At 49.3% G+C, this 19,510-nt stretch overlaps 1 protein-coding gene across 1 annotated transcript in view; it reads right to left on the minus strand.

Annotated features, from left to right (window-relative positions):
* The window catches only part of LOC135362488 (proline-rich protein 36-like), a 51,053-nt gene extending 39,208 nt beyond the window's left edge, over window positions 1–11,845 (minus strand). The window contains exons 1-8 of the mRNA XM_064577718.1: window positions 11,838–11,845; window positions 10,304–10,444; window positions 9,701–10,073; window positions 8,900–9,511; window positions 8,692–8,847; window positions 8,371–8,649; window positions 8,081–8,178; window positions 6,700–7,850 (exon numbers count right to left, since the gene is read on the minus strand). Of these exons, the coding sequence (XP_064433788.1) occupies window positions 6,700–7,850; window positions 8,081–8,178; window positions 8,371–8,649; window positions 8,692–8,847; window positions 8,900–9,511; window positions 9,701–10,073; window positions 10,304–10,444; window positions 11,838–11,845 (2,818 nt within the window). The remainder of the gene's footprint in view (window positions 1–6,699; window positions 7,851–8,080; window positions 8,179–8,370; window positions 8,650–8,691; window positions 8,848–8,899; window positions 9,512–9,700; window positions 10,074–10,303; window positions 10,445–11,837) is intronic.
* Window positions 11,846–19,510: the final 7,665 nt, after the last annotated feature.

Consider the following 19,510-nt stretch of genomic DNA (forward strand, 5'->3'; position numbering starts at 1 on the left):
CAGAACAAGGAAGAAATGGTTGCAAATTCCTAAGTTTTCCTATCTATAAATTTAAGACTAAACTATTGCTATGAATTTAGGACTAAAATATGAATTCAGAACTAAAATATGAACTTAGGACTAAAATGTGAATTTAGGACTAAAATTTGAATTTAAGACTAAAATTTGAATTTAGGACTAAAATTTGAATTTAGGACTAAAATATGAGTTTTAGGACTAAAATTTGAATTTAAGACAGCACAAACTCTTTCATACAGTTTGAGTGAGATGTTTTGTTTAAGGTTTTTCTGTTCTCTTTTTTTAAGGCAATCACATAAATACTGAGTTATTTCTGCGTAACTGTAACCCTAGTCCTAGAGCACAGAAATGGTCTTGTTTGAAAGTCTCTGTCTATGTCCACAATAGAGGATGTCTTCAGTCCCAGTGGCATTAATTTAAATCCGACCACCATACCTACAGCCGAGAGTTCTAAAGCGTCCGGCAGGGAAGCTATGTATTCATGACAATGTGGACAAAGCTCTAGTTACACAGTCTGTGATGGGGTTCCACCGCTATCCTGCAGAGAGTCACTGTGGCATCAGTTCCGAAATGGTAGCCGTTTTACTAGAGAGAGAGCCATCAGACGTTCTTCACGGAGCTCTGCGCAGATGCTGAGCCGGGCTTTGGCTGCTCAGAGCCCGGCTGCCCTGAGCCCGGTCACCCTTGCTGGCGACTCCGGGTCCCGGGGCCCTCACGGTGGACCTCCCATCCCCCCTGGGGGCCTGATGACCCCGGGTACCCCCTGACACTTCCCAGCCTGCGTGGGCTGTGGGCGGAGCAGCAGGACCAAGAGGGTCCCTCAGGACAGGCCGGCAGCTGGACTCCACACCGGCTAGCATCCGCCTCAAGTGATCATTCTCTTTCCTTAGCTCCTGGAACTCCCTCTCTCTGGATGCAGCCACCACCCAGCTCTTCGCGACTCTGTCCTGATGGAAGAGGACCAGCTTGCGATGATAGTAGGAGGTGGTTCTCTCCAGCTCTTTGCCCAGGTCTTGGGCCATCTTCTTGTAGAGGTTGCGAATCTGGCACGTGAAGTTCATTTCTCTGTGCACGCTGGCCAGTTTCTTCTTCATTTCCAAGCACTGAGCTTGCGCCTGAAACGCTTTTCGGTCAAGTTGCAGGATGTATTGCTCCTGTTCATCCAGGGGGTTCTGAAGTTTCAGCTTCAGCGGCTGAATCTCCTTGTCCAGCTGTGAAGTTTCCTTCTGCAAAGAGGCTTCCTGGGTTTACAGGCTGTGGATTTGTCGTGTCAGCTCCACGATCTCTTGCCTTTCTGCCCACAGTCGTCTGGCTCTGTGTTGCTGTTCCCCTTCGGGACTTGGAGGGGACCCAGGGCAGCCAGCATCCTCAGGGACGCCCTTCAGATCCACTGCTGCCCGATGGGCGGGCTGATCACCATTTCCTGCTCCCCTCTTTGGCTGGACTCCCTGGGTCCCAGCACCGTTGTGCTCTGCAGGGAGGTCAGGCGGGGGGACGGCCTGCAGCCCGGGTCCGGCCCTGGACGGGGACTAGCCGGCTTGATCTTTCGGGACCAGCTCCATGCATGCCTTCGACGGCTCCAGCCTTTCTTCCTCCTCCTTCTCCTGCCCTTTCTGCCTCCATCTCGAAACTTCTTGGTTGAGCGGTTCGGGACCTTCTGGAAAAGGAGTGTTTTCACTCTGATCCTTCGTTCTTTTCGTCAGAAGCTGTTTTCCATCCTTCTCCGATGTTCTGAGGATGGGTTTTTCCCTAGGGACCTGGGGCAGGTCGGGAGGCTGGTCCAGTTCCTTCAGTACCTTCCTCAAAAAGTTGACAGTGTCCCTATCCACCAGCCTGCTCAGTTCTGTGTTCATTGCCGACAAGCACAGGGCTTGTAACAAGGGAGGACTGGCCACCACCGCGGGCGGCCTGAGGGCGGCCTCGGCTTGTGTGGTTGGGCCACTCTCCTCACGGCGGGCTCCACACACTTCGTGGCGGGCAGAGCCCCTGTGGCCCAGTGCCTTCGCGCTTCTTCGAGTGAGTTGTCTCTTCACTAGGAGAACCAGCAGCACAGTCCATATGAGCACCGCACAGGGCAACACGGGGAGACTCGGGGTGTGTCCCCAGCTTTCAGAAATCAGCTGCAGCGCCCCCCACAGGTGCTCCAACACCAGCTGGCAAGTGGATCTGGTGGCCAAGAGGGCGCCCTCCATGGCTGCGTCAGGCTCCACAGCTCTGTCTCCAAGTGCCAGAGTCCTGTGGCCACAACGGACCACTGAGAATCCTGTGGAGAGTTCCACCTATGAGGTCAACGGTGCCCGGCAACCAGGGCAGAGCAGTTGGGCTGGGGGAGGGGAGGCCAGCCAGGTTCCAGAAAACAGTTGCCCCTGACTTTGCCATGAAGTAGAAAGTTGTCTCAATCACACAAGCCCTGGGGGAGGTGGGAAGGGCTGATCCCGGCCCGGAGCCCAGCCACTCAGGCCCACCTGGCACTACAGCAAACCTAGGGGCTCAAGGCAGGGCCAGGTCACGTCCGTCCGTGCGCACAAGACAATCAGGGCAAAGTGTTCAGGCCTCCTTCCCGGGCGAGGCCCGTTCTCCTGATCTGAAGTTTCCCTTGGCTTCAGGGACTCCTGGTCCTGTCTGCAAATGTCCCAGGGATCTCCCTCCATTTTTAATTGCATCACATTAATAGCCTTTTTGATTTCAACACGCGCAGATTTTAGTTCTTTCATTTCTCCAGAAAGAGATTCTGTAGTGTCTTCTATGCTTTTTTCAAGCCCATCTATTATCTTTATAATCATTATTCTGAACTCTAGTTCTGACATCTTACTTACCTCCATACTGATTAGGTCCTTGGAAGTCAGTACTGCCTCTTGTTCTCTTTTGTTGAGGTGAGTTTTTCTGTCTTAGACCATTTTGTCCAGGAAGAATAGATGAATGAAAGAACAAAATACCACAATGACAGCAATGACCCCAGAGAAATATACACTAAACAAATCAGGAGAGATCTTAAACTAAAAAAAAAAAAAATTGAAATTAAAGAATCAAAAGGAGAATATAACCAGACGTGAACAGAATAGAGCAATACACTGGATCCTGTGTGTATTTTGGTCTGTTTGTTAGAAAACTAGATCCCAAAATTGTAAAGTAAGAAAAACTTATGTGTGTACAATAATAAAATAAAATACAGTGAAAGAATAGAATGTAACTGTAGACATGAAAATTAAAAAAGAAAAAAATGAAAAAAAGAAGACAGGAATATAAACAGGTGAACAGAACAGAGCTATACATTATATCCTGAGCGTATTTTGTTCAGTTTGTTTGAAGAAACTACATCTCAAAATTATAAAGAAAGAATAACATATATATACAAAAATAACATTAAATACATTGAAAGGATAGAATGTAAGTGTAAAGATGAAAGTACAAAAATGACTTTAAGAAAACAAAACAAAACAAAGACAAAAAAGAGAGAATACGATCAGATAGGTGAAGAGAAGAGAACCATATGCTAAATTCTGGGTGTATTTTGGTCTATTTGTTAGAAGAAACTGCATCCCAAAATTGTAAAGAAAGAAAAACTTATATATATACAAAAATAAAATTAAATACAATGAAAGGATAAAATGTAAGTGTAAAAATGAAAAAAAAGATGTTAAAAAAAGTTGATAAAGTAAGAAATTGGTTGAATAATGAAAGAGAAAAAAATTAAAATAAAAGACTTCTCAATTTCCTATGGCTGCTATAATCAATTATTACAAACACGGTGGCTTGAACACAGTTCTGGAGGCCAAGAGCATGAAGTCAAGGAGTCAGCAGGGCCATGCTCCCTCCAGCCATTCTAGGAGGGAATCCTTCTTTGCCTCTTCAGTTCTGGTGTCTGTTCTCATTCTTTGGCTTGTGACATTGTCACTCTAATCTCTGACTCTGCTGTCCCATAGTGTTCCCTTTTGTGCGTCCATCTTCTTCTGTTTGTTAGAAGGACACCTATCATTGGATTTAGTGTGCACCTGGGCAATCTACAATGATCTCTCAATATCCTTAACTTAATTACATCTGTGTACTCTATATCTAAATATGATCACATTCACAGGCTCCAGGAGTTAAGATGTTGACATATCATTTTGCGGGCCACCATTCAATGCACTACAGAAGTAATACATTCACTTACTATTCTTTTAGTAACTGCAATCAAAGGTAAAAAGTATGCCTTTGACTTACTACAGACAAATATAAATTAGAGCCTCTGATCTTTTCCCAGAAAATATGAGGACACTAGAATACTTTAACTTCATTTACTACTCCCACAATCTACATATCATTGCTGAACTATATTTTATTGTATTCACTGTAAGCCCAAGAAGGCAGTGGAATATAAGGAACAATGCAGAGGATCATAGGGGAAGGGAGGAAAGATCAGAGAAGGAGACAAACCGTGAGAGACTCTTGACTCCAGGAAAAAAACTGAGGGTTGTGGAAAGGGAGGTGGGTGGGGGGATGGGGTAATTGGGTGATGGGATTTTTAAGGAGGGCACGTGTTGTGATATGCATTGGGTGTTATATGCAACTAATGAGTCATTGAACACTACACGAAAAACTAATGATGTACTATATGTTGGCTAATTGAATTTAAATTTTAAAAAAAGAAGGCATTATCACTCTGGAAAACTGTATGGAGGTTCGTCAAAAAGTTGAAAATAGAGCTACCCTATGATCCAGCAATTACACTACTGGGTATTTACCCCAAAGATACAAAGGTAGGGTTCCGAAGGGGTACATGCACCCCGATGTTTATAGCAGCAATGTCCACAATAGCCAAACTGTGGAAAGAGCCAAGATGTCCATCGACAGATGAATGGATAAAGAAGAGGTGGTATATATATACAATGGAATATTATGCAGCCATCAAAAGGAATGAGATCTTGCCATTTGCAACGACGTGGATGCAACTGGAGGGTACTATGTTGAGTGAAATAAGTCAAACAGAGAAAGACATGTATCCTATGATCTCACTGATATGAGGAATTCTTAATCGCAGGAAACAAACTGAGTGTTGTTCGAGTGGGGGGTGGGTTGGGAGGGATGGGGTGACTGGGTGATAGACACTGGGGAGAGTATGTGCTCTGGTAAGCTCTGTGAATTGTGCAAGACTGTTGAGTCTCAGATCTGTACCTCTGAAACAAATGCAATATATGTTAAGAAAAAAAAAAAAGAAGAAGGTAGCGGGAGGGGAAGAATAAAGCGGGGGAAATCGGAGGGGTAGACGAACCATGAGAGACAATGGACTCTGAAAAACAAACTGAGGGTTCTAGAGGGGAGGGGGTGGGAGGATGGGTTAGCCTGGTGGTGGGTATTGAGGAGGGCACATTCTGCATGGAGCACTGAGTGTTATGCACAAACAATGAATCATGGAACACTTCATCTAAAACTAACGATGTAATGTATGGGGATTAACATAAGAATAAAAAAATAAATTAAAAAAAAGAAGGCATTATTATTGCTTTACACAGTTAATACATGGGCAGCACAACAAAATAGACAGAAATATTAAATTTTGGAAGTATCTAATTAATGAATTTTTTTTTTTTTCTTCAAGAGGAAAAGGATCAATTGGATTTATTTTTTCAAGTGGATCTTTTTTATTTATCCATGTTTTTACTCTACAAATGCTTATTTAGTGTCTTCTCTGTGGCAGGGATTGGGAATAGAGGAGCAAACATGGCAGACAAATTCTCCAAAGCTTGGGTTATAAAACTGTTGAACTGGAATTTTTGCCTGGAGAGGATCTCTAAGATTATCCGGTAAAGTGTATTGCGATGTTGAGGAATCTGAGGTTTAGTAGGTTGAATGACATTCTGTTCCAGGAGGTCACACAATCAGAACCATGGGGTCCTTAAGCTCCCCATGTAGTGTTTCTAATCTCTAGAGCAGACATGAGCTACCCACTGCATTTGAAGCAGGCAAGGCTATGTGGGCTCCAGCAGAAAACTGTTTTATGGACACAATGCATCTTCACCCCTTGGAAACTATCTCCTAAATGTATATCTTTGGTCAAATATAATACCCATGACCGATTCCGGAAAAAAAACAAGATCTGTGGAAGGTTCTAGTCGTGGAAAACTTTAATATGTTATTAGTAATGATCATAAGAGTTAGTATCTCTTGAGCACACACAATATGCCAGCGTCTGTGTTAAGAGTTTTGTGGGGGCATTCAGGTCTCATGACAGCTTTATGAAGTTGGTGTCATGATGCTCATCCTTCTTTTAAATGTGAGGACGTTGACACCAGCCTGTTCAGGTGGTGACATGGCGAATGGTGCAAACAGGTGCTCACCTGGAGAACTGGGCCTTCTCCAACTCTAGGCAGTCCCAGATGTGAGTGCTGATCGACAGAAGATGCAGCTGTTCTTTCCAGGAGTTCCCTGAGCTGTTCTAGCAAATTCCCAAGATCACACCAGTCCTCCCAGAGAGAAGGGGAGAGAAGAGTGGCCTAGTCCTTTCCCCCTTCTCTTAAATCACTTGCTAGAATGCTGCCCTTGATGGTTCTTCTTTCACGTATTGAAGTAGTATTTTCCATCTAAATGTGGCCATTGCATCAGGAAGAGGGGGAGCTATGAAAACAGTCAATGTGTCCCATGTGGTTTGTCCACGCGGTGCTGGTAAAGTGACACAGTGAAGGCAGGCGGCGGGGCAGGCACCTTGGCAGCAGGAGGTGGCAGGAAGCGTCGGCAGGAAGCGAAGGCAGGCGGCAGTGGCAGCGGGCCGGCAGGTGGTGACAGGAAGCGGCGGCAGGAAGCGAAGGCAGGCGGCGGGGCAGGCGGCATTGGCGGCGAAAGGCGGTGACAGGAAGCGGCGGCAGGAAGCGAAGGCAAGCGGCGGGGCAGGGGGCAGCGGCGGCGGCAGGTGGTGACAGGAAGCGGCGGCAGGAAGTGAAGGCAGGCGGCAGGGCAGGCGACAGTGGCAGCAGGCAGCAGCGCGGGCAGGCTGTGGTAAGCAGTGGCTGGCAGTCAGGCAGCCACAAGCAAGGGAGGCGGGCGGTGCGAGGAGGTAGCAGGCGTCGGCGGCAGGAAGCGGTGGGACGCAGGCAGCTGGGGCGGCAGGCAGGCAAGCCCCGGCAAGCGGCAGGCAGGCGGCAACAGGAAGCAGCGGCAGCGGTGTCAGGAGGCAGTGGCAGGAAGCGGTGACAGACAGCAGAGGCAGGTGGCGCGGGAAGGTGGCAGGAGGAGGCAGGCTGCAGCGGAGGCAGGCAGTGGGGGCAGCGGGCTGCAGGCGCCAGCGGTAGGCAGGCAGTGGCGGCAGATAAGAGGTAGCAGGTGCAGGCTGCAGTAAGCAGCGGCTGGCAGGCAGGCCACGGCAGGTAAGGGCCGCGGGTGGTGCAAGGATATAGCAGGTGGTGGCAGCAGGCAGGTGGCAGACATCAGCATTAGGCAGGCGGCAGCTGTGGCGATTGGCAGGTGGCAGCGTTAGGCCGGCGGTGCTGTCAGCGGTGGGGTTAGGCAGGCAGCTTTGGCATGCATTCTCGGGGTTAGGTAGCTGGGCCCGGTGGAACCAGGCTGCGGCAGCAGACGGCGGTGGCAGGCAGGCGGCCACGGATGCGGCGGGCAGCAGGCGGCGGGCGCAGGCAAGGGCGGTGGGTTGCAGAAGGCAGGTGGCGGCGGCAGGCAGAGGTAAGTGGCAGCAGGGGGCGGCAGTGGTAGTACTGACTGGTGGCGGCAGCAGGCATGCGGTGGCAGGAGGCGGTGGCAGGCAGCGGCAGGCAGGTGGTGGAAGTCGGTGACAGGTGGCAGCGGGCAGCAGCAGAGGTGGCAGTGGTGACAGCACCAGCGGGTGGCGTCCTCGCCTGCAGTGGCTACAGGGGCGGCAAGGGCTGCAGGGGCGCCAGCTTTGGGCAGCCCCGGGTCATTGGGTGGCGGTGTGTGGCAGCCTCAGCAGCAGGTGGCATTGGCTTCAGCCGGAGTCACGGGCGGGGGAAGCAGGCGCCGCGATAGGGGCGGGGTCAGCAGCAGGCGGGTCAGCGTTGGCAGCGTGGGTCAGTGTGGGGAGGGGCTCCGGAAGCGCCGGCGGGCATCTGCGGGTTACGCGGCGGCGTCCCCGGCGTTAGCGGCGTCCGCGGCGTTCGCGGCGTCAGGAGTAGTGCTGGCGTCAGTCGGCTTCAGCGTTGGGTAGCAGCGGACGCTCTGGGCAGCAGAGGCAGCAGCAGGAGTATCAGCAGCGAGCGGCGGCAGCGGTAGGTCCCGGGTTAGTGGGGGTCAGTATGTGGCAGCGGGAGGCGGTGGAGGCAGGGGAGGCAGGGGGCGGCAGTAAGCGGTGGGGGCAGGGAGGCAGGTAGCGGCAGGCAAGTGTGGTGGGCGGCGGCGGTAGGTGATTGCAGGCGGCGGCAGGAAGCGGTGGCGGGCTTGGGTAAGAAGCGGCAGGCAGGCAGGCGGCGGCGGCAGGCAGGCCAGGGCCGCGGGCGGTGGAAGGAGGTAGCAGGCGGCGGCGGCGGCAGTGGGCGGGGGCAGGCAGGCTGCGGCAGGCAGCTGGCAGACAGTTGCAGGCATGCTGCAGCACTGGGGGTACGCAGTAGCCGCAGGTGGCAACAGGCAGTGGCGGCAGGAAGTGGCGGCGGGCAGTGGTGGGGTCAGGTAGTGGCGGCCGGCAGGCCCCGGCTATGGGCAGGCAGGGGGCGGCGGCGGCAAGAGGTGGCAGACGGGGGCAGGCAGTGGTAAGCGGCGGCAGGCGCAGGTCCAGGCAGCAGCGTTAGGTAGGCGGCAGCGGTAGGCATGTGCTGGCGGGGGGCTGCCGTGGCGGGTAGTGGTAAGTGGCAGTAGGCGGGGGTAGGCGGCGATGCTGCAGGCCGTGGCGGGCTGCAGGCAGCAGGGGCCAGGCAGGAAGCGGCGGCTAACAGTCGCAGCCGGCCGTAAGCGGTGGCAGAAAGCGGCGGCAGGGGCAGGTGTCAGGGGGATGCGGGCCGCAGCGGGGGCAGGCAGTGAGGGCAGCAGACAGCAGCGGCGGCAGGTGGCAGCGGCTGGCGGTGGGGCCAAGCGGGCTGCAGGGGGCAGCGGCAGCAGGTGGCGGCGGTAGGCAGGCAACGTTGGCAACCATCGTCGAGGTTAGGCAGCAGAGGCTGGTGGCAGTAGCCGCAGATGGCAACAGGCGGTGGTGGCAGGAAGCAGTGGCAGGCGGTTGGCGGGGACAGGTGGTGGCCGCAGGCAGCAGTGTTAGGAAGGCGGGAATTGCAACTGTTGGGAGGCGGCAGTAGTAGGCATGCGTTGGTGGCGGACTGCGGTGGCGGGCAGTGGTAAGCGGCAGCAGGCGGCGGTGGTAAGGAAGCGGCAGCGGGCCGTGGCGGGCAACCGGCAGCGGTGTCAGGCGGCAGTGGCAGGAAGCGGTGGCAGACAGCGGAGGCAGGTGGCGCGGGAAGGTGGCAGGAGGAGGCAGGCTGCAGCGGAGGCAGGCAGTGGGGGCAGCGGGCTGCAGGCGCCAGCGGTAGGCAGGCAGTGGCGGCAGGTAAAAGGTAGCAGGTTCAGGCTACAGTAAGCAGTGGCTGGCAGGCAGGCCACGGCAGGTAAGGGCCGCGGGTGGTGCAAGGATATAGCAGGCGGCGGCAGCAGGCAGGCGGCGGGGACAGGCAGGTGGCAGAGAGCAGCATTAGGGAGGTGGCAGCGGTAGGCCGGTGGTGCCGGCAGCGGTGGGGGTAGGCAGGCAGCGTTGGCATGCATTCTCGGGGTTAGGTAGCTGGGCCCGGTGGAGCCAGGCTGTGGCAGCAGACGGCGGCGGCGGCAGGCAGGCGGTCATGGATGCCGGCGGGCAGCAGGCTGCAGGCGCAGGCAAGGGCGGTGGGTGGCAGAAGGCAGGTGGCGGCGGCAGGCAGAGGTAAGCGGCAGCAGGGGGCGGCAGTGGCAGACGGCAGTGGTAGTACTGACTGGTGGCGGCAGCAGGCAGGCAGTGGCAGGCGGCGGTGGCAGCATTGGTGGGCAGTGGCTGCAGGCAGCGGCAGGCAGGCGGTGGCAGTCGGTGGCAGGCGGCAGCGGGCAGCAGCAGAGGTTGCAGCGGTGACAGCACTAGCGGGGGGCGTCTGCGGCTGCAGCGGCTGCAGGGGCGGCAAGGGCTGCAGGGGCGCCAGCTTTGGGCAGCCCCGGGTCATCGGGTGGCGGTGTGTGGCAGCCTCAACAGCAGGTGCCATTGGCTTCAGCCGGAGTCACCGGCGCGGGAAGCAGGCGCCGCGATAGGGGCGGGGTCAGCAGCAGGCGGGTCAGCGGCGGCAGCGACGGTCAGCGTGGGGAGGGGCGCCGGAAGCGCCGGCGGGTAGAGTCGGGTTACGCGGCGGCGTCAGCGGCGTCAGCGGCGTCAGCGGCGTCAGCGGCGTCAGCGGCGTCAGCGGCGTCAGCGGCGTCAGCGGCGTCAGCGGCGTTAGCAGTATTGCTGGCGCCAGTCAGCTTCCACGTTGGGCAGCAGAGGAAGCTCCGGGCAGCAGAGGCAGCAGTGGGAGTATCAGCAGCGGGCGGCGGCAGCGGTAGTTGCCGGGTTAGTGGGGTCAGTATGTGGCAGCGGGGGGCGGTGGAGGCAGTGGAGGCAGGGGGCGGCAGTAAGCGGTGGGGGCAGGGAGGCAGGTAGCGGCAGTCAAGTGTGGTGGGCGGCGGCGGTAGGCGATTGCAGGCGGCGGCAGGAAGCGGTGGCAGGCTGTGGTAAGCAACGGCACGCAGGCAGGCGGCCGCGGCAGGCAGGCAAGGGCGGCGGGCGGTGGAAGGAGGTAGCAGGCAGCGGCAGGGGAAAGGGGCAGGCAGGCGGAGGCAAGGGGATGCAGGCAAGGGTGGCAGGCGGCAGCGGCAGGTAGGTGGCTGGGGCGGTAGGCAGCGATAATTGGCAGCAACTGGCGGGGGCAGCGGCCCGGTGGCGGTAGGGGCAGGGTCAGCGCTGGGCAGTCAGTGCCAGCAAGCAGCAGGCGGCAGAGGGCGGCAGCGTGGGCCAGCCGCGTCGGCGGTCAGAAGCATCGTCTGTGATGGGCAGCGGGTGTCAGTGGCGGTAGCTGGGGGCAGTGGCGGTAGCTGGGGGCAGTGGCGGTATGGCTGGGAGCAGAGGGAGCCGGGGGCATCGGCGTCCTTGGAACCCTAGCATGCTGCGGTTCCGAGGAAGAGGTGCCCCTCAGCCTGGTATCTGCAGGGGACACAGGGGGCCACACAGACCCAGTGGCCAAGCCTGAGACGGAGTGCCAAGTCCTGCTTCCTCCCATTGGGGAGGCCAGGTGAGTTCGGCCTCTGCCCTGGGCCTGAGCTTCAGTCTCTCCATCTGTAAAGTGGGCAGAACAGCCAAACCTTAGGGTTATGGTGCAGATTTAACGTAGGTAATGGGTTTCCTCTAGACTGGTTCAGAGTACAGGTTGTCATTCCTCTTATTCCACTTCCAGCTGTGTGTCCTTGAGCAAGATAGGTAATCGCCAGGCCTCAGAATTCTCATCTGAGAGATGGGCCTGCAAAGAGGACCTATATAGGCTTGTTTTGGGGATTTAGTGAAGTAGTACACAGAACCCATTTCCAAAGTCAATGTAAATCATGGTTCCTGGCACGAGATAAGTGCAGTAAGAGTCTTTGGGATTAATATCACAGAAGTATTAGTTACTGTTATTGCTAGCACTGGGGAAGGAACACCTTGATTGCCATCCCCATGATTATCATCGTGAGTTAATTGAGGAGCTGCTCTGTGCCTGGCACTGGCTAAGCATTCTACACCCTTTATCAGTTTGCACATCTCCGTGGGCTAGGATCCTGATAGGCCTCTGAGTCTTAGAGACGCAGGTAATGCTTGGAACCAGATTTCAAGCCCTTGTCTTTGCAGCTCCAAAACCTGTGCTTCCAACCTCTCCATGTTTGGGGCGTATCCGAAACCCTCATGCCTCTCTGCTTGACTCTGCACCTTACAGCTTAGAATAGGGCCTAACCCAGAGGAATACAGAGGGATAAGTATTCTCTATTTCTGTTACCATCGTAGTCTTTATTCACTCGCAGTGCTTTATGGGCACAGATGTAACGGCGGTGGTTAGTGATTCAGATCAAGAGCTGACAGACCATCCCAACTGAGAGAAATGAGACCCTTTTTATGTGTTCCTCTCCCCCTAGAATGACGGTCAAGAGACAGTGATGACTAAGAGGTTGCCAGTGAGTTAAAGAAGTTGGCTGCCCAGCCGCAAGAGCCTGAGTAGACAGCAGCGGCGACCTTTGGTAGCATCTCAAAAGACACCTACACGATGGAACATGCCCAGGGATTTGGAAAACCGGTAAGGCACTTTCCATCCACCCTGCATTGTTCTTCCTCAACTTTTTCAGTATCTCCCAGGAACTCCCTGCTTCTTCCTGTACCCCTAAGCGGGATGCAGTGCCCAGTGCTCTGGGTAGAGAGGAGCCTAGCACTTTACATGCTGTTCTGTGCACGCACTCACCAGTGTACAAAGCTCTCCTTTAGCCTCTGTGAGGAACAGGAGGGCAGTTTCCCGCACAGATTTGGGCAGGTCCCTGCACTTTCTGAGTCCCCTGAACAATGGTGTACGGCTTACCTGTTTAAATCCAGTTTTGTCTTGGAGTGTTTTACAAGACCTTTTCCTTAGGATAACTTGTAAGATCACTCTCTTTACAACTTCGAAGCTTGTAATACAGTGTTATTAAATATAGCCGCCATGTTGTACGTTACATCCTGTGACTGACTGACTTTATACCTGTAAGTTTGAACCTTTGACCCCTGTCACCCATTTCACACCCATCCCCCTGCCTGTCAACCACCAATCTGACTGCTGTATCTTTAAGCTCAGTTTTTTGGTGTTTTTAGATTCCATATAAAAGTGTTGTCATAGAGTATTTGTCTCTGACTTCTTTCAGTTAGCATCGTGCCCTCAGGGTCCATCCATGTTGCTGTAAAAAGAACGATTTCGTTTTTTGTTATGGCTAAAGAGTATTGCAGCGTCTACATACACCACATCTTCCTTATCGATTCATCCCTCCGTGGACATGTAGGTTGTCCTCCTATCTTAGCTGTTATGAATAATGCTGCAGTGAACATGGGGGTTCAGATATCTTTTCAAATGGGTGTTTTTGTTTTCTTTGGCTAAATGGCCAGGAGAAAAATTGCTGGATTGTAGGCTCGTTCTAGTTTTAATGTTTTGAGGAGCCTGCATACTCTTTTCCACAGTGGATGCACCTACCTACGTTCCCACCAACAGCTCACTGGGGTTCCCTTTCGGCCACATCCTTGCTAACATGTGTTATTTCTCATCTTTTTGATACTAAGTTTTCTAACCAGTGTGAGGTGCTATCCCATTGTTGTTTTGATTTGCATTTCCCTGATGATTCATGATGTTGAGCATCTTTTCACGTCCCTGTTGGCTCTCTGGATGTCTTCTCTGGATAATGTCCATTTGGATAATCCTCCCACTTTTTAACCACTTTGTTTTTTTGCTGTAGTTATTGAGTCTAAGAGTGCTTTATATGTACTGGATACTTATCTTTTTTTTTTTTTTTAAGGATTTATTTATTTATTTATTTGAGAGAGAGAATGAGATAGAGAGCATGAGAGGGGGGAGGGTCAGAGGGAGAAGCAGACTCCCTGCTGAGCAGGGAGCCTGACGTGGGACTCGATCCCGGGACTCTGGGATCATGACCTAAGCCGAAGGCAGTCGCTTAACCAACTGAGCCACCCAGGCGCCCCTCCATACAAATTTTAAAGATTCTTTGCCTTATGTCTGTAAAACGTGTTTCGAATTTTGGTAAGAATTGCATTCAATCTCTAGACGGTTTTGGGTAGTATAGACATTTTAACACTTAATTCTTCTAATCCATGAGCATGGAATGTCGATTTACTTGTGTTGTCTTCCGTTTCTTTCCTTAGTGTCTTACAGTTTTCAGTATATAGGCTTTCACCTCCTTGGTTAAATTTATCTTTAAGTGTTTTTTGTGTTTTTTTTTTTTGATGCAGTTTTAAATATTATTTTTTAAATTTATTTTCCTGTTCATTATTAGTATATAAAAATGGAACATATTTTTATGTACTTTTTATCCTGCAACTTTATTGAATCTGTTTAATAGTTTTTTTCATGTTGTTTTTAGGGTTTTTTTACATATAAAATGTCATTTGAATATAGTGACCTTTTTTTTTTTTTCTTTAAAGATTTTATTTATTTATTTGAGACAGAGAGAATGAGAGACAGAGAGCATGAGAGGGAGGAGGGTCAGAGGGAGAAGCAGACTCCCTGCCCAGCAGGGAGCCCGATGCGGGACTCGATCCCGGGACTCCAGGATCATGACCTGAGCCGAAGGCAGTCCCTTAACCAACTGAGCCACCAAGGCGCCCCTGAATATAATGACCTTTACTTCTTCCTTTCCAATTTGGATGTATTTTATTTCTTTATTTTTCTTGTGTAATTGCTCTGGCTGGGATTTCCAGTAGTATAATTGACCGTTGTCCATCGTCGGTTTGAATTGTGTGGTCCACTTAATACATTTTTTATTCAGTAAATACAGGCATTGCTTGTAAAGGTATTGTCCTTTTGAATTTTTTTTTCTTTTAAAATGATTATTTATATTCTACTTACTTAACATACAGTGCAATATTGCTTTCAGGAGAATTCCGTGATTCATGACTTGCTTACAACCCCTACTACTCATCATAACAGTGCCCTCCTTAATCCCATCACCCAGCTAGACCATCCCCCAAACACCTCCCCTCTGTCAAATCTCTGTTTTCCAGCATCAAGAGTTTCTTACAGTTTGTTTCCCTCTCTGTTCTTTGTATTCCCCCTCCCATTTGTTGATCTGTTTTGTTTCTTAAATCCTTAGGAGTGAAATCACATGGTATTCGTCTTTCTCTGACTCACTTATTTTGCTTAGCATAATACACTCTAGCTTCATCAGGATTTTTTTTTTAAAGAATTTATTTATTTGTTTTTCTTTTTTTTTTTTTAATTTTATTATGTTATGTTAGTCACCATACAATACATCATTACTTTTTGATGTAGTGATCCACGGTCCATTGTTTTCGTATAACACCCAGTGCTTCATGCAGTACGTGCCCTCCTTAATACCCATCACTGGGCTAACCAATCCCCCCCACCCCCCTCTAAAACCCTGTGTGTTTCTCATGTCCATAGTCTTACATGGTTCATCTCTCCCTCCAATCCCCCCCCCATTTTTCCCTTCCTTCTCCTAATGTCCTCCATGTTTTTCCTTATGTTCCACAAATTAGTGAAACCATGTGATGATTGACTTTCTCTGCTTGACTTACTTCACTTAGCATAATCTTCTCCAGTCCCATCCATGTTGATGTAAAAGGTGGGTATTCATCCTTTCTGATGGCTGAGTAATATTCCATTGTATATATGGACCCCATCTTCTTTATCCATTCATCTGTGGAAGGGCATCTCGGCCCTTTCCACAGTTTGGCTATTGTGGACATTGCTGCTATGAACATTGGGGTGCATATGGCCCTTCTTTTCACTACATCTGTGTCTTTGGGGCAAATACCCAGTAGTGCAATTGCTGGGTCATAGGGTACCTCTATTTTTAAATTTTTGAGGAACCTCCACACTATTATTTTTTGACAGAGAAAGACACAGCAAGGGAGGGAACACAAGCAGGGGGAGTTGGAAAGGAAGAAGGAGGCTCCCCACAGTCTTTGGATCAAATGCGGGGCTCGATCCCAGGATCCTGGGATCATGACCTGAGCCAAAGGCAGACGCTTAATAACTGAGCCCCAAGCTCCATCAGGATATTCTTAATCACACTCTTTTTCTCTAGCTTACTTTGTTGTAAGAATACAGTCTATAATACATATAACATTCAAAATATCTCTGAATCAAATCTTTGTGTTCCTGATAACTTTTGTGGTCAACAGTAGGATATTAGTAGTTCAGTTTTGGGTGACTCAAAAGTATTCTCAGATTTTCAACTGCACAGGGGTTGGCAACCCTAATCCCTGCATTGTTCAAGGGCCAACTGTATGTTGAATAGAAGTGGCGAGAGTGTGCATCCTTGTCTTGTTCCTGGTCTTAGAGGAGAAGCTTTCGGCTTTCACTCTTGCATAGGACGTGGCTTCTCAGGTATGGCCTTTATTAGGTTGAGTTACATTCTCTGTATACCTGCTTTGTTGAGAGCTTTTATCAAAATGGGTGTTGGGTTTTGTCAGATGCTTTTTCTGCATTGGTGAAGATCATATGATTTTTACCCTTTGTTTTGTTAATGTGGCCTATTTCTTTGATTGATTTGTGGATGTTGAACCCCCCTTGCATCCCTGAAATAAATCTGACTTGTTCATACTTCTTCCTGTATTGTTGAATTTCGTTTGCTGTTATTTTGTTGAGGATTTTTATATCTATGTTCATCACAGATATGGGTCTGTAATTTTCTTTTCTTGTGGTATTTTGGTAGGGTTTGATAAGGGCAATGCTGGCCTCCTAAAAGGAGTTGAGAAGCATTCCTTCCTCTTGTATTTGTGAAAAAGTTTGAGAAGGATTGGTATTCATTTTTCTTTGAAAATTTGGTAGAATTCACCAGGAAAGCCATCTGGACTCCTGACTGTTGAGAGGTTTTTAATTACTCATTTTGTTTTCCTACTGGTAATTGGTCTGTTCAGAATTTGTCTCTTCATGATTCATTCTTGGAAGGTTGTGTGTTTCTTGGAATTTATCCTTTCCTTTTGGACGGTCAAACTTGTCGGGGTGTAATTGTTCACAGTAGTCTCTTATGAGCCTTTGTCTATGGTATCAATGGAAACATCTTTTTCATTTCTGATTATGTGTACTCATTCTTTTTTTTTTTACCTTGAGGCTAGCTGAAAATTTGTCAGCTATTTTCTTTTCTTTCTTTCTTTTTTTTAAAGATTTTATTTATTTATTTGAGACAGAGAGAATGAGAGAGACAGAGAGCACATGAGAGGGCGGGAGGGTCAGAGGGAGAAGCAGGCTCCCTGCTGAGCAGGGAGCCCGATGCGGGACTCAATCCCGGGACTCCAGGATCATGACCTGACCCGAAGACAGTCACTTAACCAACTGAGCCACCCAGGCGCCCTCAGCTTTTTTCTTTTCAAAGAACCAGCTCTTTTGTTGATCTTTCTATTGCCTTCATAGTCTGTATTTGATTTATTTGTTTGAGATGTTACTTCCTTTCTTCTATTAAATTTGGGCTTCCGTGTTCTTTTTCTGGTTCCTTGAGGTGGAAAGTTAGGCCGCTTATTTGAGACGATTCTTGTTTCTTGATTTACGCCTGCATCACTATAAATTACCGTCTTAGAACCACTGTTTTTTAATTTTTTAAAAAAAATTTTATTGTTATGTTAATCACCATACATCATTATTTTTAGATGTAGTGTTCCATGATTCATTGTTTGTGCATAACACCCCGTGCTCCATTCAGAATGTGCCCTATTTAATACCCTTCACCAGGCTAAACCATCTTCCCACCCCCTCCCCTCTAGAACCCTCAGTTTGTTTTTCAGAGTCCATCATCTCTCATGGTTCATCTCCCCCTCCAATTTACCCCCCTTCATTCTTCCCCTTCTGATATCTTTTTCTTCTTTTTTTTTTTTTTTTGTTTCTTAACATATATTGAATTATTCGTTTCAGAGGTACAGATCTGAGATTCAACCGTCTTGCACAATTCCCAAGGTTTACCAGAGCACATACCCTCCCCAATGTCTATCCCCCAGTCATCCCATCCCACCCCCCACTCCAGCAACCCTCAGTTTGTTTCCTGAGATTAAGAATTCCTCATATCAGTGAGGTCATTTGATACATGTCTTTCTCTGTTTGACTTATTTCGCTCAGCATAATGCCCTCCAATTCCATCCACCTCGTTGCAAATGGCAAGATCTCATTCCTTTTGATGGCTACATAATATTCCATTGTATATATATACCATTTCTTCCTTATCCATTTATCTGTCGATGGACATCTTGGCTCTATCCACAGTTTGGCTATTGTGGACATTGCTGCTATAAACATCGGGGTGCATGTACCCCTTCGGGTCCCTACATTTGTATCTTTGGGATAAATACCCAGCAGTGCAGTTGCTGGATCATATGATAGATCTATTTTCAACTTCTGGAGGAACCTCCATACTGTTTTCCAGAGTGGCTGCACCAGCTTGCATTTCCACCAACAGTGGACGAGGGTTCCCCTTTCTCTGGATCCCTGCCAACATCTGTCCTTTCCTGACTTGTTAATTTTAGCCATTCTGACTGGTGTGAGGTGGTATCTCATTGAGGTTTTGATTTGGATTTCCCTGATGCCGAGCGATGTTGAGCACTTTTTCATATGTCTGTTGGCCATTTGGATGTCTTCTTTGGAAAAATGTCTGTTCATGTCTTCTGCCCATTTCTTGATTGGATTCTTTGTTCTTTGGGTGTTGAGTTTGATAATTTTGGATACTAGCCCTTTATCTGATATGTCATTTGGAAATATCTTCTCCCGCTCTGTCGGTTGTCTTTTGGTTTTGTTGACTGTTTCTTTCGCTGTTCAAAAGCTTTCTATCTTGATGAAGACCCAATAGTTCATTTTTGCCCTTGCTTCCCTTGCCTTTGGCAATGTTTCTAGGAAGAAGTTGCTGAGGCTGAGTCGAAGAGGTTGCTGCCTGTGTTCTCCTTTAGGATTTGGATGGACTCCTGTCTCACATTGAGGTCTTTCAACCATTTGGAGTCTATTTTTGTGTGTGGTGTAAGGAAATGGTCCAATTTCATTCTTCTGCATGTGGCTGTCGAACTTTCCCAACACCGTTTGTTGAAGAGACTGTCTTTTTGCCATTGGACATTCTTTCCTGCTTTGTCGAAGATGAGTTGACCATAGAGTTGAGGGTCTACTTCTGGGCTCTCTATTCTGTTTCATTGATCGATGTGTCTGTTTTTGTGCCAGTACCATAGTGTCTTGATAATGACAGCTTTGTAATAGAGCTGGAAGTCCGGAATTGTGATGCCGCCAGCTTTGCTTTTCTTTTTCAACATTCCTCTGGCTATTCGGGGTCTTTTCTGGTTCCATACAAATTTTAGGATGATTTGTTCCATTTCTTTGAGAAAAGTGGATGGTATTTTGGTGGGGATTGCATTGAATGTGTAGATTGCTCTAGGTAGCATTGACATCTTTACAATATTTGTTCTTCCAATCCATGAGCATGGAACGTTTTTCCATTTCTTTGTGTCTTCCTCAGTTCCTTTCATGAGTATTTTATAGTTTTCTGAGTACAGGTCATTTGTCTCTTTGGTTAGATTTCTTCCTAGGTATCTTATGGTTTTGGGTGCAATTGAAAATGGGATTGACTCCTTCATTTCTCTTTCTTCTGTCTCGTTGGTGTATCGGAATGCCACTGACTTCTGTGCATTGATTTTATATCCTGCGACTTAACTGAATTCCTGTATGAGTTCTAGCAGTTTTGGGGTGGAGTCTTTTGGGTTTTCCACATAAGGTATCATATCATCTGCAAAGAGTGAGAGTTTGACTTCTTCTTTGCCGATTTGGATGCCTTTGATTTCTTTTCGTTGTCTGATTGCTGTGGCTAGGAC

This window comes from Mirounga angustirostris, unplaced genomic scaffold, assembly GCF_029215605.1.
Source record: "Mirounga angustirostris isolate CCGP_5_RB_7025 unplaced genomic scaffold, mMirAng1.0.hap1 SCAF_14, whole genome shotgun sequence".
Classification (NCBI taxonomy): domain Eukaryota; kingdom Metazoa; phylum Chordata; class Mammalia; order Carnivora; family Phocidae; genus Mirounga; species Mirounga angustirostris.